General features: G+C 42.2%; 1 protein-coding gene across 1 annotated transcript in view; it reads right to left on the minus strand.

Moving 5' to 3' along the window:
- Positions 1–22031, minus strand: part of zc2hc1a (zinc finger, C2HC-type containing 1A) — a 58020-nt gene that overhangs the window by 18224 nt on the left and 17765 nt on the right. The window contains exons 4-5 of the mRNA XM_048596412.1: positions 20804–20945; positions 2893–3035 (exon numbers count right to left, since the gene is read on the minus strand). Of these exons, the coding sequence (XP_048452369.1) occupies positions 2893–3035; positions 20804–20945 (285 nt within the window). The remainder of the gene's footprint in view (positions 1–2892; positions 3036–20803; positions 20946–22031) is intronic.

The raw sequence follows: 22031 nt of genomic DNA on the forward strand, positions 1-22031 counted from the left end.
GAGGAAACCCACGCAGACACGGGGAGAATGTACAAACTCCACACAGACAGTCGCCCAAGGGTGGAATTGAACTTTGGTTCCTGCCGCTCTGAATCAGCAGTGATAACCAATGAGCCACCACACACAAGTAATAGAAACGCAATGCAGGGTGTATGCGCATCACTGTTATGCTTTATTTACAGCATAAACCACTTCAATAATAATGCAACTTTGCCTTAAATAAAACTTACTGGCAGAGACCCTTCTCACTCACACACTCAACTGACTATTATGCCATCATGGAGATTGCAATAATACAGTCTACTTGCGCTATTTCAGGTTTATAATTTTTGCCTGTTTATTGTCGGTTTACGAGGTGGCGGTTAAAACAAAATTTGTTGTATATTACCAAATCTACTTCTTGCACCCTTTCAGGGAACACATTTTAGATAACTTGCTGCATAAAAATTATGATTCTTTCACCAATTGTCTCTGGTTACTGATCTTTCATCCACCGCAGCAACTTTTCTCTCACTCTATCAAAGGCTTCAAGACGCTAAATACCTCTATTAAATCTTCCTTTAACCTCTGCTGTAAAGGAGCACCTCCCAATTTTTTCTGATCTCACCATGTAACTGAAGTATTTTACTCCCTGTAGGATTCTTCAACACTTTCCCCAAGGCTTGACATCCTTCCTAAGATGAGGTGCTCAGAGCTGAATCCAATATACTAGCTTGGGTCCAGCAACCGAGAATAAACGTTCAGCAAAGCGTCCTTGCTGGTGTATTAAATGCCTTTAATTTTTACAATGAAGAATCTTGTATAAATTTTTTTAACATATTCAACTTGCCCTGTCAACTTCTATACTTTTCACATCAATAGTACTGGGAGGAGTGTACAGCAAGTCAGCACCACTGCAAAGCAGACTAGGAGAAGTAAGTAGTAAGAATAGATTGTTTGGGTCTGGGTGTGCATGTGTGTGTCTGTCTGTCTGTCTCTCTCTCTCTGCCATTAAAACACCAGTTATTTTCTCCTACCAGTGGCTATAATCTGTGGCTTTTAACCTGTAGCTAACAGACTTCATTCATAGTGTACCAATCAGCCTTTGCCTCCTGCAAAGATGTGAAAGAATGTGGAAAAAAGAGACGAAGAACAGGAAGTCCTGGCAAGCAAAAGTAATGTTTCAACAGGCCCTGTCGTCTGATACTATTGAACGGTGTTTCCCAGTACATTTTTTTCACAATCCCTCCACCCACAACATCAATTTTTGTTTTGTATGTATGGAGGGTTTAAACGGTGTTAGAATTTTAATTATCAATGCCATAAATTGATATTTCATAGCTGTTTATTTGTGATTGGGAGTTACTTTTATAATAAACAGTAGTTCTGCTAAGCACAGGAACCTAATCAGTGTTTTCTATTAATTTGATTCCAACAGAGGGGTAAATCGGGGACTTTGTGTGCTTTGATTAAATCATTAACTTTTGTGGCAATCCTGGGAGTAATGGGGCTTGAGCATCTGCACTTTCCAAAGGGGGTTGCAACAATATAATAAATTACATTAAAGCGAGTGTGGGACCCTTGGAGAACGTGGCTAGGGAATTGATAGTGGGAAGCAGGGAAATGGTAGATAACATAAACCAACATTTAATATTCGTCTTCACTGGGGAGGACACTGTAAACATCCCAAAGATACCAGATGCTAATGGAATGAAAGGTCTTGTGTAACAGTCTCTACGCAAGGGATAAAGTACTTGACAAACTAATGGAACTGAAGTTGCCAATCTCTGACTGATTGACAGCCAAGAATTTCAAAGGAAGTGCCTGTAGAGGTATTGGAGACATTGGTCAAAATATTACAGGACCAACGCAGACTCCTGCAGTGATGTCCTGAGCCTGAGATAACTACCTCTAACATGCACAACCATCTTCCTTTGTTCTTGGTACAATTACAACTAGTGGAGAGTTTTTGCTGATTCCATTGGCTCTAATTTTGCTAGGGACCTCTAATACTACACTTCCATCATATGTTGCCTTGATGTTAAGTGCAGCCAGTCTCACCTCATCTCTTATGTTCAACTCGTTTGTTTATACTTGGGCCAAGTCTGTAATGAGGTCACAATTGGAGGTCAGTTGCCCTGGCTAAGCGCGAATTGAAAATCAGTGAGCTAGTTACTGCCTCGTGATAGCTCTGTCAATTATACCTTCCATTTTGATGACGATTACAAGTTGACTTATAGAGCAGTAACTGGCCAGGTTAAATTTGTCCTGTTTTTGTTCAGAAGATATTTTGGAGTAGATGCTCGCATTATAGTGGTATACTGGAATATCTTGGCTATGGTGTAGCTACTTCTGCAGGTGACAGAGGACAAGTCTTCGGCATTATTGGAACTTTGTCAGGACACATACCCTTTGGAGTATCCAAGGCCTACAGTCATTTCTTGAAAGCATGCAAAATGAATCGAATTGGCTGGAGACTGGAATCTGTGTTGCTGGGAACTTCAAGGGAAAGCAGAGATAAATAATCTACTTGGCACCTGAAAGTGAAGCTGGTTGCAAATGCTTCTGCACTGATATGCTGAGCTCCCCCACTGTTGAGGATGGGAATATTTGTGGAACATCCTCCTCCAGTTAATTAATTGTTCATCATCATTCATGATTGATGTGGCAGGACTGCATGCTGAAATCTGCCTCGTTGGTCCTGGGATCATTTACTGTTGTTTATGCAGGTCACTTCTGCAGTTTGACATACAGATAGTCCAAATATGCAAGTGCAATGAACAGTGAGTACTGTCTGCAAAATATGGGTACTTGGCATCTATGTATGTGCTGTCCAAATAAGCATTTTCCGTGTTGTTAAGATCTACCATGACACAAAGTAACACCTGTAAATAAGACAACTGTGTGCTTTACCTGTGCTGGAGTGCTTTGTTTCCCTTTGCTACTAGCATGTTTCGGCTTGGTAATGCGAGCAGCTTGTTCTTTGCAGAAAGAAATGTGTCTGTCTGCAGCATTCTCATTAAATCTTCTCTGGCAGTATGGGCACTGGACATAATCTTAAGAAAATAAAATTCAATAAATATATTAAGATAACAAATTCTTATTTTTCAACGTAGGGAATTTCTTAACATCTCTGGAATGAAATCAAATCTAAATGTACATTCTGTTTGAAAAGTACGTATCATGTTAGAAGACTGATATGCTTAGCCAAGTAAAATAAAACAAGGTTTACATATTATTTTTCCAGATAAAAATGAGGATATGACATCGAAATATACTTGCACTGATTTATCCATTTTCAATAGTTAGTGATGTTTTTGCTAAGGATAATTAATAGGTTGAAACATAACTAACAATCAACTGACATGGAATCTTGACAAAACATTGCATCAGAACAATCTCAATGACAAATAAAACTGAGATACTCGGCAAAGCGTTTTACTTTTCTCCAAACTGTGGGAAAAAAGATTACTGAAATATACAAAACAATATAGCATCTAGCAAATCATTAGCATGGGCATGAGGAAGCATTTTTAATGTATCCAAGACAGCAAACACAGAGGAGCAGTAAATATTATGCCTGCCCAATTTGGTAAACAAAGAGAGCTATCAAAGCTGATTTTAGTCCTGAAAAAGCATTAATAGCTCACCATCTAGTTTATATAATGTGCAATGGTCTTGTTCAAGGGCACAGAAACTGCCCTGTTAACCAAAGGGACTTCTCCTTTATCAGCACATGACCGAAACAGCTTTAATTACACATTTCAGAACCCTTGCCTCAGTCTGGTAAGAATCAGTCTGCCAAATATGTAATCCACTGTTAACGCCATAGCCAGACTCCAAGTATCTAAGCTTCCTCAAAATCTAGTTTTGAAAGAGATCTTGTATTTGACTGAAAAGTGGACCAAGTCTCTATATGCCCAAGTTCATATTATTGCACAAAAACAAAGTTGCTGGAAAAGCTCAGCAGGTCTGGCAGCATCTGTGAAGGAGAAAACAGTGTTAACGTTTCGGGTCCGGTGACCCTTCCGCAGAACACAGGTCCTGAGGAGGTTCTGAGGAAGTTCTGAGGAAGGGTCACCGGACGCAAAACGTTAACTCTGTTTTCTCCTTCACAGATGCTGCCAGACCTGCTGAGCTTTTCCAGCAACTTTGTTTTTGTTCCTGATTTACAGCATCCGCAGTTCTTTTGGTTCATATCATTGCACCTTTGCCAACTTCATTTTTGTAAAAATTGTTCTTAATTGTAAAATCTTTCATTTCTATTTTCTTCCATATATGCTGGTGTGCAAATATTGTTGTGACAATCATTCCCTGTGTTTGAATACATTAATCAACAAAACTTCTGACTTAACCCTGAAGACAGTTTGTTGCAGAACTTCATGACAGAGGGCTCAAGTGAACGTCATGCCTGTTTCAAAAAGGAAAAATAACCTTCTTATGGATGAAAGATACCTCAATAGGAAAAAGTTCAACTTACCTCTCTTCCCGTACCATAACGCAGCCATGTGGAACCCCCTCCCTCAATAACTCACCTTTATCAGCTTCTTTCCCGCTTTCAAAAGCCTCAATAAGATCCATTCCACAAAACATGCTTTATTTTGAAGATCCCAATCTGACTCCTTCAAGCCCAATGTCCTTTCACTATCCAATGCTCTGAAAAATGTTGATATCTATGTCTCGAGAACATAGAAGTACAAGTGAACTTAAAATATTGTAGGGTCATACAATGTAGAAACAGGCTCTTCACAATAATCTGTCCACGCCGACCAAGTTTCCCTAATTAAACTAGTCCCATTTGCTTGTGTTTGGCCCACATCCTTCTCAACCGTTCTTATTCATGTACCTGTTCAAATGTCTTTTAAATGTTGCAACTGTACAAGCAACTAACACTTCCTCTGGTAGTTCATTCCATATACGAACCACCCTGTGTGTGTAAAAATTGCCCTTCATGACCTTTTTAAAACTTTCTCCTCTCACCTCAAAAATATGCCCCCTAGTTTTAAACTCTCCAACCCTAGGGAAAAGACCCTTGCTATTTACCTTATCTATGCACTTCACGATTTTATTAACATCTCTCAGGTCATCCCTCAACCTCCTACGCTCCAGTGAAAAAATCCCAGCCTATCCAGCCTATTTTTATAACTCAAACCTTCCATTCCGGGCAACATCCTGGTAAATCTTTTCTGAACCTGCTACAATTTAATAATATCCTTCCCATAGCAGGGTGACCAGAACTGCACACAGTACTCCAGAAGAGGCCCTACCAATGAATAACCTCCCAACTCCTCAACTCAAAAGATCTGAACAATGAAGGCAAGCATGCTAAACGGTTTCTTAACCACCCTGTCTGTCTACCTGTGACGCAAATTATGTTCCTGAACCCGCAGGTCTCTCTATTCTACAACATGACCCAGGGCCCTACCATTAATTGCACAAGTCCTGTCCTTGTTTATTTTACTGAAATGCAATACCTCACATTTATCGAAATTAAACTCCATCGGCCACTCCTTAGCCCACTGACCCAACTGATCAAGATCAACACCGATGGTCACAAGCCTCCAGCCCAAAAACTCTCTACCACCACCTTCTGTCTGCCAATTTTGTATCCAATTGGCAAGCTCACCCTGAATCCCGACTGATCTAACTTTACTAATTAGTCTTACCATGCAGAACCTTGTCAAAGGCTTTACTAAAATCCATGAAAATATCTACTACTCCGCCCTCATCAATCATTTTGGTTACAGGTAGTTCTCCTATAACGCAATAGTTGTGTTCTTGTGAGACCTCGTGCTATAGAAAATTGCGTTACAGGGAATTCACTATAGAAAATCGCTATATTTGTACAGCAGGAAGTTTGCGTTATCCAAACAACATCCACTATTCATGAATCTCGTTACAGCACGTTATAGCAAAACTAAAAATCTCAATCAAATTTGTGTGACATGATTTCCCTTGCACAAAACCATGCTGACTATCCCTGATCAGTCCTTGCCTCTCCAAATATATGTAAATCCTATCTTTCAGAATCACCTCCAATAGCTTACCCACCACCGAGGTCAGGCTCACAGGTCTATAGTTTCAAGTGTTTCTTAAATAAAGGCACAACATTAGCCATCTTCCAGTCCTCCGGCACCTTACCCATGGTTTTAGACTATACAAGTACTTCTGCTAGGGCCCGCAATTTCATCCCTAACCGCCCACAACGTCCTGGGATGCACTTGATCAGGTCCGAAGATTTACCCACCTTTAGGATTTCTAAGGCCTCCAGCACATCCTCTTCATCAATGTGAACTGTTTTCAAAACATCAAAATTTATTTCCCCGAGTTCTCTAGCTTCCATTTCTTTCTCCACAGTGAAAACTGATGTGAAATATTCATTTAGTATTACTCTCATCACCTGAGGTTCAAGACATAGACGACCTCATAGATCTTTAAAAGACCCTTTTCTCTCACGTTGCTCGTTTGCTCTTAATATACTTGTAGAATCTCTTTGGATTATACTTAGCCTTGGCAGATAAGGTTATCTCCTCTTTGCCCTCCTGATTTCCCTCTTAAGAATGCCCCTAAACTCTTTACACTCTTCAAGAGATTCATTTGATTCATTTGCCTATATCTAATATACGATTACTTCTTATTCTTGACCAGGGCCTCAATATCTCTATTCATCCATTATTCCCTACTCCTACCAGCCTTAACTTTACTCTAACAGGAGCATACTGCCTCACACTCTAACAGGAGCATACTGCCTCTGAACTCTTGTTATCTCGCTTTTGAAAGTCTTCCACTTACCAGTCATCCCTTTACCTGTGAACAGTCTACCCCAATCAACTTTTGCAAGTTCCTGTCTCATATTGTGAAAATTGGCCTTACTCCAACCTAGAACTTTAACTTTTATACAAAATGTATCCTTTTCCATAACAATTGTAAAATTAATAAAATTATGATCACTGGTCCCAAAGGCCCCCCCACTAACACTTCAGTCACTCGCCCTGCTTTATTTCCCAACAGGAGATCAAGTTTTGCTCCTTCTCTAGTAGGCACATCTACATATTAAAAAAAAAGTTCTTGAACACATTAGTTTAATAAAAACAGAAAATGCTGAGAATACACAGGAGTTCTGAGAGAAACTGCTTCAAGAGAAACAGGTTTAATATTTTAAGTGAATGACTCTTTATCAGAACTGTTATTGCTGGCATAGTCATGGGCCAAATCTTCGAGGTTCTGGAAAGTCAGAGCCTCAAGGTGACTAGTGGAGCCCAGTGGAAATCCCACTTGCAGGCCTTCTGGGAACTGACCTAGGCAGTCTCAACTTTTAATGGGCAATTTTCTCATTCACTGCGACCTCTGTAAATCTCACCAACTTAGACTTAGATTTGGACATACCTAACAACTCTATAAATGAATCCCTATTTATCTACTCCACTTCCCCGATACCACCTGACCACCCAACTATGACACTCCTCCCAACCTAACTACAGCAGTCGTTAAAGAAGGCGGCTATGATCTTCTCAAGTGCAACGAGGGACAGGCAATAAATATTGGCTCAGCCAGAGATGCCCACGTCCCATGAGTCAATAAATAGAACGACCACACCATTGCCCCCAACCAATCGACCCAACCACGTCTCACAATCATGACCCACACCCACCAATTCACTAAACGTTCAAAGGCTAAACTTTTAACCTACCATACGGCAAGTAATGCCGTAAAAAGGGGGTGTGTCTTTTTTCCCCTGACTCTACTCCTCTCCAACAGAGATCCCCAGTGGACACTATGCTGCAGATTTCTGTGAAAACCAGGATCGGAAGATCCCGGAAGTAATGTATAGCAAAAAGACAATGTAGTCGAGGAGAATACTGAGATACAGTCTATTAGACTAGACGGGATTGAGGTTCATAAGGAGGAGGTGTTAGCAATTCTGGAAGGTGTGAAAATAGATAAGTCCCCTGGGCCGGATGGGATTTATCCTAGGATTCTCTGGGAAGCTAGAGAGGAGATTGCAAGGCCTTTGGCTTTGATCTTTATGTCGTCATTGTCTTCAGGAATAGTGCCAGAAGACTGGAGACTAGCAAATGTTGTCCCCTTGTTCAAGAAGGGGAGTAGAGACAACCCTGGTAATTATAGACCAGTGAGCCTTACTTCGGTTGTGGGTAAAGTGTTGGAAAGGATTATAAGAGATAGGATTTATAATCATCTAGAAAGGAATAATTTGATTAGGGATAGTCAACATGGTTTTGTGAAGGGTAGGTCGTGCCTCACAAACCTTATTGAGTTCTTTGAGAAGGTGACCAAACAGGTGGATGAGGGTAAAGCGGTTGATGTGGTGTATTTGGATTTCAGTAAAGCGTTTGATAAGGTTCCCCATGGTAGGCTATTGCAGAAAATACAGAGGCATGGGATTGAGGGTGATTTAGCGGTTTGGATCAGAAATTGGCTAGCTGTAAGAAGACAGAGGGTGGTGGTTGATGGGAAATGTTCATCCTGGAGTTCAGTTACTAGTGGTGTACCTCAAGGATCTGTTTTGGGGCCACTGCTGTTTGTCATTTTTATAAATGACCTGGATGAGGGCGTAGAAGGATGGGTTAGTAAATTTGCGGATGACACCAAAGTCGGTGGAGTTGTGGGTAGTGCGGAAGGATGTTGCAGGATACACAGGGACATAGATAAGCTGCAGAGCTGGGCTGAGAGGTGGCAAATGGAGTTTAATGCGGAAAAGTGTGAGGTGATTCACGTTGGAAGGAGTAACAGGAATACAGAGTACTGGGCTAATGGTAAGATTCTTGGTAGTGTGGATGAGCAGAAAGATCTCGGTGTCCATGTGCATAGATCACTGAAAGTTGCCACCCAGGTTGATAGCGTTGTTAAGAAGGCGTACAGTATGTTAGGTTTTATTGGTAGAGGGACTGAGTTTCGGAGCCATGAGGTCATGTTGCAGCTGTACAAAATTCTGGTGCGGCCGCACTTGGAGTATTGCGTACAGTTCTGGTCACCGCATTATAGGAAGGATGTGGAAGCATTGGAAAGGGTGCAGAGGAGATTTACCAGGATGTTGCCTGGTATGGAGGGAAGGTCTTATGAGGAAAGGCTGAGGGTTTTGAGGCTGTTTTCGTTAGAGAGAAGAAGGTTAAGAGGTGACTTGATAGAGACATACAAGATGATCAGAGGATTAGATAGGGTGGACAGTGGGAGCCTTTTTCCTCGGATGGTGATGGCTAGCACGAGGGGACATAGCTTTAATTGAGGGGTGATAGATATAAGACAGATGTCAGAGGTAGGTTCTTTACTCAGAGAGTAGTAAGGGCGTGGAATGCCCTGCCTGCAAAAATAGTAGACTCGCCCACTTTAAGGGCATTTAAATGGTCATTGGATAAACATATGGATGATAATGGAATAGTTTAGGTTAGATGGGCTTCAGATTGGTTTCACAGGTCGGCGCAACATCGAGGGCCGAAGGGCCTGTACTGCGCTGTAATGTTCTATGTTCTATGTTCTAATGTCAGGCCAGGGGAACTTTCGATTGCAGCAGCAATCAGATCATCATTGCTGCTGCTCGAATGACCTGGGCCAATGTACCTGCAAGAAAAATCATACAATCAAAAAAAAGTTTCATTATTAAGGATACGATGCAATGAAAGAGAATTTCACAAGATAAAATTCTACTCCAAAACTGAAGATTTGGTTTCTCCATTATTAACTGTTACTTAGATCAGATTTCAACAAATGAATTGTGATACTGTAATTTCATGAGCAAAACATGATGAAATATTATTTGAAAAGTAGGAATGTAAATGTGGAAAAAGTACATTGGGACCTTGGAACACAATACATAAAACACAAGCCATCGATGCAGATTAATAAGGCTTTTAAAAAAGTCAAACAAAGACTAGGACTAATTTCTAGAGAACTGAAAACCAGAGACAGAACGTTAAGCTGTATTGAAACCTGATAAGACTACACTTCGAAATACTGCATATAGTTCTGGTCACCATATTAAAAGGGTATAAAGACAATGGAGAGCATGTAAAAAGACTGACAAGGATGATATATGAAATATACATTTACTTCCCTCTTCCGTTACCCCCATTCTCAGCTGATTAGATCTCAATGACTCACAGAGCTTCCACTAAGCCCTAACTCTCTTCAACATACAACAGGTGACAGCATCTCCTTCCCAGCTCCTCAGGCTTATCCCTGACTGCCCAAAAACTGGTAACATCAGAAGTTCTGCTTCTGGAGCTTTTACGCCCTATTTCTAAATATCTGATTGACCAGCTGCCTTAAAGTGGTAACCCTCTGACCAACAAGGAGCCACCTTATCAGACTCTCTCCCTGACTAAAGTTGCCTCTGACCCTTGAACTGATATGGATAGCCTATCAAAACAGGAGTGGCCTGTCTTGTGACTAGAAATGAACAAATGTTTCAAGCACTGGAATGCTTTGTGCTTAAATATTACAATCTTGACAAGCCACCCAGCTGCCCAACGTAAATAGATACAAAAAAATGGATTTTAGCTCACTTGGCTGGACAGCTGGTTGGAATGCAGAATGAGGCCAACAGTATGTTCAATTCCCACACCAGCTGTTACAAAAAGGTACTCTGCTTCTCAATCTTTCCCCTTTCCTAAAGTGTGGTGACCCTCAGGTTAAACCACCACCAGTCATCTACCTCCAATGAGAGAACAGCCCTTTTCACTCTGTCAAATCCTTTCATAATTTTAAGGACTGCTCACTTAACTCTCAGCATCACCTTTCAAGAGAAAAGAGACCGAACCTGTTCATTCTTTCAATATGGAATGACTATAAAACCATTATTGGTTGATGTAAAATTCTATCTGGTTCTCTACTGTCATTTTAGGAAAGAGAAATGCCATCCTTACCTGGTGTGGCCAATGTACTCTAGACCCACGGTAATGTGGTTCCCAACCCTCTGAAATGGCCCCAGTAGGCATTCATTATATCAGCTGCAGTGCCGATGGGCCCCCACAATGTTCCAGCAATGGTACTGAAGACATGCATTAGAACTAGCTGCACCCCTAACCAAAATGTACTAATACAGGTACAACACTGCCTGACCAATTTGGAAATTGCCCAGGTATGTCCTGACACAAAAAGTAGTATAAAACTAATCCAACTAATTACCACTCCACTGGTCTATTCACGATCATCAGTAAAGCAATGCAAGGTATCAACACCAGTGCTATCAAGCAGCCCTTGCTTAAAAATAACATGCTCACTAATGCTCAGTTGGGTTCCACCAAGGTTACTCCATTCCTGACCTCATTACAGTCTTCGGTTAAACAAAGAACTGAATTCCAGAAGCCACTTGAAAGGGACTGTCCTTGGACATCAATGTATTTGACTGAATGTGACATCAAGGAGCCCTAGAAAAACTTAAGTCAATTGGAATTGAGAGGTAAACTCTCCACTGGTTGGAGTCATACCCAATGCAAAGGAAGATAGTTGTGGTTATTGGACATCAGTCATCTCAGCCTGAGGACCTCTCTACAGGGGTTCTTCAGTATAGTATCCTAGGCCCAAGAATCTGCAGCTACTTCATCAACAGCCTTCCCTCCACCATAAGGTCAGAAGTGGGAATGTTCACTGATGATTGCACAATGGTCAGCACCATTTTGGATTCCTCAGACACTGAAGCAGTCCATGTTCAAAGGCAGCAATACCTGGACAATATCTTTGGGGTGACAAATAGGAAGCAACATTCATGCCACACAAGTGCCAGGTAATGACCATCTTCAGCAAAGAACCTAGCATTCACCCCTTGACATTCAATGGCATTACCACTGTTGAATTCCCCATCATCATAATCCTGCAGATTACTATTGACCAGAAACTGAACTGGCTTAGTCATATGAATACTGTGGTGACAGCAGCAGGCCAGAGGCTAGGAGTAACTCAGTTCCTGACTCTCCAAAGCCTGTCTACCATTTACAAAGCACACATCATGAATGTGATGGAATACTCCTACTTGCTTGGATGATTGCAGCTTCAACAACAGTCAAGAAGCTCAACACCATCCAAGATAAAGCAACCCACTTGACTGACATCCATAAACATACATTCCCTGCACCACCAACACTCAATAGCAGCAATATGTACTATCTACAACGTGCACTAAAGAAATTTGCCAAGGCTCCTTTGACTATTTGTGTAAAGTTAATTGTTACATAGGGTTTGGTAGCAATACACAAAAATACCAATGAAAAACATTTTACATCTAACTGTGAAGTTGGACTTACTACGTGATTCACAGAGGTGCAAGGTACATTTAATTCTTAATTTATGTTTGTTGAATAATATCCATGGAGAATGTTATTTTTTTTAAATGGGCCTGATAATACACTGGAGAATAATGCTAACTAATGGTTAATTTGAATTTGATGAAAATTAGGCAATGGAATGAAATTACAGCTAATTTTTCAACTGAATTCAAATATACTGTCTAATTAAACAAGCTAGTTCTTAAATTGGGCTTGAAAACCAATGTACAGAAGGCCATGATTACAGCTAATCATTATTTTGGTCTTAAAATCTATACGCAGGGGAATACAATTAATTTTTAAGGCAGGTTTGGTTACAAATACTTAGGGTAAAATGTTCATCGGTTGTTAAATTGGGATTGAGTGGGACACAGGAGAGTAATGTTATACTTTGTTGCTAAATTGGCCTTGATAGTAGATTTAGAGGAGTACGAAATTGGTAACTAAAACATGAAACATCATAATAGTTAATCGCTAAATTAGTCTTGGCATTTGAAGGGGTCTGGTAATTTAAGTAGGTATTACAGAACCAACACTTGGCAACCCGCCTGCTGAGCTGTCAAAGCATGTTGGGCTAGAGTGATACCAAGAGCTGCCAGGGTAGATTAGAAACGTTGAACAAAATATAGTCCAAAATCATGAAGGGCCGGCTTGATAGATTCCAAGATGTTGTACAACAGAGGTCAGAATCACCACAGGGCAGGGGCTAGGGGTGAAATATGGTCGTAAGCGTACAAATAAAAATCCCAAAGTCGTGATGTGTGGACGCATGTCATAAGATGATATCTTTAACTGGGAATCCTAGAGGTCAATAAATTCCTGGTAACAAAAAGATACGCAAGATGGGGCAAGATAAAGAAAAAGGGGTAATAAGGTATAAAAACAGAAAGAGCTGGGGAAATTTAGCAGATCTTGCAATACCAATTGAGACAGAAACAGAGTTAACAATCGACTCCAGAAACAATGCCAGACTAATAACAGAATTATTGACAAAATAAACTTGGTTCATATTTTAGGGAAAATTACATTGGAAATACCACAGCAGTCTAAAATGCTGGTGAAAAGACAAACATAGTAAAACTTGTATGTGAGTTGGTGAGTCAATGTTGACGTCTAGTCTGTTTGTGTTCAGAAGTTGGTGAATATGTGTGTTTCTGACCATAGCATACTAAATTGGTGTAAGCTAAAAGAAGCCGTAACCAGAAGAAGCTATGATAAAAATGAGAGTTCAAGTTATAGAGAACACTGTTTTCCAATACACTCATGTTTGGTGGTAGCGGAATCATAGAAACTTTTCAGAGCAGAAAGAGGCCATTCGGCTCGTCAAGTCTGCACAGATCCTCTGAAGAGCATCCAACCCAGACCCACCCAATCCCCGTAAACCCCATATTTACCATGGCTAAACCAGCTAGCCTGCACATCCCTGGACCCTACGAGGCAATTTTCTTTTTTTAGCACCTAACCTGTGCATCTTTGGACTGTGGGAGGAAACCGGAGCATCTGGAGGAAACCCACGCAGACATGGGAAGAAGATACAAACTCCACACAGACAGTCATCCAAGGCTGGAACTAAACTCGGGTCCCTGGTGCTGAGAGACAGCAGTGTTAACTACTGAGCCACTGTGCTGTCCTCTAGGCCAGGAATCTCTAGGGAGAGTCAGGGTTGTAAACCCTGTTGATGAGGCAGAACAGTGGAAAGATGGGTCCACATGTTGGCCAGGAAAATGAAAGCAGCTTGGCTTTTGGCCTATCAGGTGAAGTATGAGCAGCGGGAGGGAAAGAGAAGCCAGTTGGAGTTAGAATTAAAGAAATCAAGCAAAGGGAAGGAAGATAAGTATGCCATAGTTAGAATCATAGAGCTATACACCACGGAAACAGATCCTTCAGTCCAATGCATTCAAGCCAACCAGATATCCTACATCTATCTAGTCCCATTTGCCCACATTTGGCCCATATTCCTCTAAACCCTTCCTATTCACATACCCATCCAGATGCCTTTTAAATGTTGTAACCATACCAGCCTCCACCACTTCCTCTGGCAGCTCATTTCATACACACACCACCCTCTGTGTGAAAATGTTGCCCCTAGGTCCCTTTTATATCTTTCCCCCTCACCTTAAACCTATGCCCTCTAGTTTTGTACTCTCCCACCTTGGGGAAAAGATCTTGTCTGTTTACTCTATCCATGCCCCTTATGACTTTATAAACCTCTATAAGGTCACCCCTCAGCCTCTGATGCTCCAGGGAAAATAGCCCCAGCCTATTCAGCCTCTCCCTACAGCTCAAACCCTCCAGCCCTGGCAACATTCTCAAAAATGTTTTCTGAACTCTTTAAAGTTTTACAACATCCTTCCTATAGCAGGAGACCAGAATTGCATGCAATGCTCCAAAAGTGTCCCAACCAATGTCCTGTACAGCCGCAACATGATTTCCCAACTTCTATACTCAATGCACTGACCAATAAAAGCAAGCATACTAAGTGCCTTCTTCACTATCCTATCTGCCTGTGACTCCACTTTCAATAAACTATGAGCCTGCACTCGAAGGTCTCTTTGTTCAGCAACGCTCCCAAGAACCTTATCATTAAGTGTGCGAGTCCTGTCCTGATTTGCCCAGTTGACTGGACAAAGAGTGCAGAACAGAAGAAAAATAAGTAAGGAGCAGAACAATGCAGACCTACAGAACACACATATTGGTGGGTTGGTAAAGTGCAGTTCCTGATGGTACACTGTGCAAATACGCCAAGGGTACAGGAAAAGAGAGGGGTGGATGGGAATTGGTTGAAACAGAAAAAGTCCAGCAAAGCTGAGCAGCAGAGAGACAATATTAAGGCCACATGATCAGGTTTTGCAGTCAGGAGACCAGTACAGACTTTGCATTCTGTGACAGAATCATCGGTAGCTTCAAAAGGCAACTTACACCAAAACAGGGGAGTCACTTCTGAAGAAGGGTTACTGGATTTGAAACAGTAACTGTGTTTTTCTCTCCACAAATGCTGCCAGACCTGTTGAGTTTCTTCAGCAATTTCTGTTTTTTTCATCAAGGGAATCAATTGGTCTTTGCCAATTTGTCTATCTCAGACACCTCCCTCCCTTTTCTTGACCTCTCTATTTCCATTACTGGCGACAGTTTACGGACTGACATTAACTATAAACCCACAGACTCCCATAGCTACCTAGACTACACCTCCTCCTACCTTGTATCCTGCAAAAACTCCATCCCGTTTTCCCAATTTCTCCATCTCCGTCGCAACTACCCTGTTGAGGAGACGTTTCACTCCGAAGCATCCTGGATATCTGCCTTTTTCAAACAACACTCTTTCCCCCCACCACCCTCTGTCATCCAGACAGCCCTCCACTCCTCGCTCCACAGCCCTTAACCACCACCCCTCCAAACACAATAAAGATAGGGCCCCCCTTGTCCTCACTTTCCACTCCACCAGCCACCGCATCATACGTATCATCCTTAAACACTTCCGCCAACTCCAAGTAGACCCCAGGCCTCTCTGCCTTTCCAAAAGGACCTTTCCCTTCGCCACTCCTTAGGTAGCACCACACTCTTCACCAACAACTCCAACCACCCTCCACCCCCCCCCCCCCCCACACCCCCCCCCCCCCGCCCCTTCCCCTGTAACCGTTAAAGATGCAACACCTGCCCACACACCACTGCCCTCACCTCCAGCTGGGGCCCCTAAACAGTCCTTCCAGGTGAGACAGAGCTTCACCTGCGTCTCCTCGAACCTAGTCTACTGCATCCGGTGCTCCTGATGTGGTCTTCTCTATGTCGGTGAGACCAAATGTAGACCAGGTGACTATTTTGCCGAGCATCTCCACCTGGCCTGTAACAGCCAACCCAATCTCCCGGTCACTGCCCATTTCAACTCCCCACCCCACTCCCCCTCCGACATGTCTGTCCTCGGTCTCCTCCAGTATCGTAGCGACTCGGAACACAAACTGAAGAACAAAAATTTATCTTCTGCCTGGGAGGACTGAACATTGAGTTCTCCAATTTCAAATAACCCTCCCACCCATCTCCTGGCTTCCCTTCCAGCCCCATATCCTCCCTTCCACTCTACCTTCTGACCTTCCCTTCCAGCCACCGACTGGATTCATCCCTTCCATTGACCAATCAGGTCGTACCTACCACCAGTGTCCACCTATCACCACCATGCCGCCTCCACCCCTCCCTCCCCCTTCCCTTTATCTGCAGCTCCCCATAACTCCACATCCAGTCCTGAAAAAGGGTAATACCTGAAATGTTGATTGCTTCTTTCCTCCATATGCTGCCTGCTGATGTGTTCTTCCAGCATCCTGTTTTTCTACGTCAAGATGACTGAATTTTCGTAGTGTTAGAAGGGAATTTATAGTGACATTCAGGAACTGGAGACAGTAGCCTTAGGGATGGGGAAGCTAACACAATGGTAAGGGCCAAATGTTCACTTTGCAGTTTGATCAAAAGGTGGGACTCCACACTTTTTATGAGACAAAAGAATGTAAGTTGTTGTTGGGCATCCTATGCTCAGGGGATGCTCAGCCCTACTGAAGAAATAGAAAATGGCTCAAGGCACCTGGGATAAAATTAAAATCAGAATCCTTGCCAAAGACTGACTGTGAAAGGCTTCTGCTGAATTTATAGCACTGTGTTGAAACAATTTATTTATTCTGTTCTGCAGTGATTGAAGAGCGAAAGAAAGAGACTGACAGGCTGAAGCAAGAGAGAGAGACTGGAAAAAGAGACACACTGGCAAGCAGTTTTTCAGTTGCTTCAGACCAGTGCTTATTTCGCCCCTTATGATTTGTTTTGTCGGTATTTCTGAAACAGTTTATTGTTTAGTGTGTTACAATTGATTTCTTTCTGTTTTCTTTCCTTTAAGAGCATATGGTATTCTTTTCTGTTTGTGTGGAACAAATAGACTTACTTGTGTCTGCATGCCATTTATGATTGAATCTGTAATTTTAAAATTTGGCTTGAAGAAGATCAAGAAATAATTAGGTCCTCCTTACAAAACCAGACTTAGTACTTTGCTGGCAAGGACCTTATGAAGTTGTGGTGACCACTGATACTTTCAAGCGAGTATTTGGAAGGGAAAGGCCTGTGGAAACACTGGATACAGATCAAGGAGTATGAGTACACAAAGAATACTAGGGACTAACAGTCGATGACTGGCGTCATTTTCTTTTTTCACAGGACCATGAAAATTGCAATACTGCTAAAATGTACGGCAACCGCGATTGTGGAAGGGACCAGGTCGTTGACCAGGGAGATCCAACATGGCCTTTTGAAAAGGACACAAATGATGTCACCTTGTGGTCAGGAGCATGGAACATTAAATGCCACATATAACAAACTAGTATGCATAAGGAATAGCTCAGTGCATTTGAGAATGGGGACAGCAGTGTGTGAAGCTGTATAGCAAAGCAAAAAGAATCCCTTTATACTTAAGGAACACAGCAGGCTAAGCAGCATCAGAGGAGCAGGAAAGCTGACGTTTCGGGTTGGGACCCTTCTTCAGAAATGCGGGGAGTGGGAATGGAGCTCAGAAATAAATAGAGAGAGGAGGGCTGGGGCTGAAGAAGGTAGGTGGGATGGTGATAGGTGAGTGCAGGTAGGGAGTGGTGGGGGTTGGTCAGTGATGTGGGCGGGGCAGATAGGTGGGAGAGAAGATGGACAGGTTGTGTCAGGTCAAATTCTGTTCACGACAAACGACAACACCCTCCGGTCGCGAAACATTTTAACTCCCCTTCCCACTCCCTGGGTAACATGTCAATCTTGGGCCTCCTCCAGTGTCACAATGACACCACCCGCAAACTGGAGGAACAGTACCTCATATTCTGCCTTGGGAGCCTGCAGCGTAGTGGCCTAAATGTGGGTTTTACCAGTTTCAAAATCTCCCCAACCCTGGCCTCATCTCATGACCAACTCTCCGTCTCATCCCTGCCTCCTTAACCTGAGACAACCTGTCCACCTTCTCTCTCACTTATCCGCTCTTCCCACCTCATTGATTAATCCCCACCATTGCCTACCTGCACTCACTTATCACCATCCCACCTACCTTTCCCAGCCCCACTCCTCCTCTCTCTATTTATTTCTGAGCTCCCCTCCCCCTCCCCATTTCTGAAGAAGGGTCCCGACCCGAAACATCAACTTTCCTGCTCCTCTGATTCTGCCTGGCCTGCTGTGTTCCTTCAGCTCTACACTGTGTTATCTCTGACTCCAGCATCTGCAGTTCTTACTATCCCTTTATACTTAAAGATGTCATGCATAAATCTAGTGTCTGCATCATGAACTATAGTTTAAACTTGGTAATTCCTATTGTAAATATTTTTAATCAACCTGTTCAGTTGTGTTATAACACATCTCTGGAACAGGTGGGACCTTTAGCATTGCATCATAAAAATCCCCTATAATCCCTATTGAATCTGTATGCAGTTACTTCTATTGAATTAAGTACTGTTCTACATATTTGTTATCAAATCATCTAACCAAAGTGATTGTTGATTGCAGGCTTGCATTTGTAGAAAAGTTGCTTAACCTCATTGAGTGTGCTTGAGCACACTGGCTAGCTACAAAGCTGAACTACGCAGCCAGAGTCACTGATTAAACTGTAATCCTCAACTTAGACAAGAAAATTACACTGCTAGAACAATTGTGTAGAGCTGGTCAATATTTATCAATGAATTGCAGCTGTTAGCAATAACAAGTGTGTTGACTTTAAAATCACATTGAGCATAGCAACGTTCAAATGGAATTTTAAGTTCAATTTGAATTTAACGTAACAGCAGCCCTACATAAATGACTGCTCAAACACTGTACTGTAGAACTACTACCATCATTCATTTCTCCTTGTATCTAATACAGATCATTCATTTTGAACAAGATATCTGACCCTTGAAACGTTTTAAAAATTCATTCATAAGATGCAAGATTCACTAGTTGGACCAGGATTTATCATCCATCCCAAGGTAATGGTGAGATGCTTTCATGAATTGCTGCAGTCTATGTGCTGCAAGTACACCCACAATGCCGTTAGGGAAGGAGTTCCCAGGAGTTTGTTCCAGTGGTACTGAAGCAACAATGATATATTTCCAGGTCAAGATGGTGAGTAACTTGGAGAGAACCTTGCAGGTGATAGTGTTCCCAAACACATGGTGACTTGGCATTTCTAGGTGGTTAGTGGTCGTGGGTTTGGAAGGTGCTGTCTGAGGATCCTCAGTGAATTTCTGCAGTGCTTCCTGTGTATGGTACACAGTGCCGTGACTGAGCATCGGTGATGGAGGGAGTTGTTATTTGTGTATGTAATGCCAATCACGTGGGCTGCTTTGTCTTGGATGGTGTCAAGCTTCTTGGCTGTTATTTGAGCTGCACTCCTCCAGGCAAGTGGCAAGTATTTCACAATACTCCTGACTTGCACCTAGGTGGTGGACTGGCTCTGGGGAGTCAGGAATGAGTTACTCACTGTAGTGTTCCTAGCCTCTGACCTGTTCTTGTAGCCACTGTATTTATACGGCCAGTCCAGTTAAGTTTCTGGTCAATGGTGACCCCCAGAATGTTGATAGTTGTGGATTCAGTGACAATAATGGGACGATGGTTAGCTTCTCTCTTGTTGCATTTGTGTGGCTTGAACATTAATTGACATGTTTCAACTCCAAGCCTCGATATTGTCCAAGTTTTGCTGCACTTCCACTCAGACTGCTTCAAAATCTGAGGGATTGTTAATGGTGTTGAACATTGCACATCATCAGCAACCATTCCCACTTCTGACCATAAAGTGACCATTGATGAAGCAGCTGAAGATGGTTAGGCCAAGGACACTATGCTGAGGAACGCAAGGGCTCTTTTTACATAGTGGTAGTGTGCCTATCTTTGGGCCAGGAGGCCTGGATTGAAATTCCACCTACTCCAGAGGTGTGAACTAACATCTCTGAACAGGAGGGAAATGGGCCAAGCACAGGCAGGTGGAACTAGTTTAGTTTGGGATTAGGGTCAATATGGACTGGTTGGACCAAAGGGTCTGTTTCCACACTTATGTTTTTATGACTAAGACATTGGGAGCAGAAGGAGGCGTTCAGCCCATTGAGTCCATTCTGCCATTCAATAAGGTCATGGCTGATCTGATAATCCTCAACTCCAATTTCCTGCATTATCACCATAACCTTTAACTTGCTTCATGATTTGCAACCTGTCTCAGTCTTGAGTACACTTAAATGCTACAATGGATTATTCGCTTCTCCCTCAAAAGCTTAACTAGCCTTCCTTTGACTGCATGAAACAGTGGAACAATTGCCAAATATTGCACATTTTGAAATCAGAAATAAAAAAATTACAGTACAACACTCAGCACCGCAGGCAGATCAATGAAGAAAAAAATATTAAATTGCACCAACATTATACCAATTGGATTCATCGACTTATTAAAATTTTTAAAAGCATCTATATTAACATTGCAGATCAAACAATTAAACATCATGGATTTTTGTTTTCAAATTATAATGGACCAAATATCCATCAGACTAAGACAGTAAAAATTCTATTCGTGCATGCCATACCTGGATCATATAAAGGCGGAGGTGGTGGCGGAAGGGAACCTCCATCCTTCACTGTTTGACTCATTTTTTTGGCTGCTCTGATGGTGGCAATGAAATTCTCATGTTTCATTCTCCAGTTTGAGGGTTTTTTGGGAGGCTCAGGCTAAAGAATTGAAATAACATTGCAATTAATTTATTACATATGTCATATGCATGCATCCTGCATACATCACCTTCATTTCATGTGGCATCCTTTGGAAAAGAAAACTCTTAACACGTCTCAATGGAAATATCAGCAATTCATAAAGGAAAACTATTAATGAACAAATTCGAAAAAAAAATCAACTCTTTTCTGCCATTTTCCACAATTATACGCATTGTCAATACATCAATGCAAAAGATAAGGCTGAAGCATTCACAATCTTCAGCCAGTGTCAAGTAAATAATCCAACTTGACCTCTTCCAGTGGTCCCCAGATTCTAGATACCAGTCTTCAGCCAATTTGACTCATTACACATGATAGCAAGAAACAGTTGGAGACACTGGATACTGCAAAGACTATAGGCTGTTACAACATCCCAGAAACAGACTTGTGCTTCAGAACCTGCTGTTTCATAGCCAAGCACTTCCAAGTAAAGTTGCAACACTGGCATCTACCCAACAATGGAGAGAATCGCCCAGGTCTTTCCTGCACACAAGAAGCAGGACAAATTCAACCTGGCCAATTACTACTCCCGATCATCAGTAAAATGACGGAAGGTGTCATCAACAGTGCTATCAAACAGCACCTGCTCAGTGACTCCCAGTCTGGGTTCCGCCATGGCCACTCAGCTTTTCACTTCAAGGTTGCAATCAACCAAGTGTCATGTCAAGGATCCAAAACTGGGATAAATGGGTATCGGGGCAAATTCTCCTCTGCTTGGAGACATACCTGGAACATAGGAAAATGGTTATGGTTGCTAGAGATCAGTCATCTCCACTTCAGGACATCTCTGCAGGAGTTCCTCAGTGTAGTGTCCTAGACTCAAGCATCTTCAGCTGCTTCATCAGTCTTTCCATCATAAGGCCAGAAGTGGGATGTTCACCAATGACTGCACAATGTTCAGCACTGTTTGCGAGCCCTCAGATACTGAAGCAGTCCATGTTCAAATGCAACAGGATCTAGACAATATCCAGGTTTGGGCTGACAGGTGATAAGCAACATTCGTGCCACACAAAAGCCAGGCAATTACCATCTCTAATAAGATAC

Source organism: Rhincodon typus, chromosome 4, assembly GCF_021869965.1.
Source record: "Rhincodon typus isolate 14 chromosome 4, sRhiTyp1.1, whole genome shotgun sequence".
NCBI lineage: Eukaryota > Metazoa > Chordata > Chondrichthyes > Orectolobiformes > Rhincodontidae > Rhincodon > Rhincodon typus.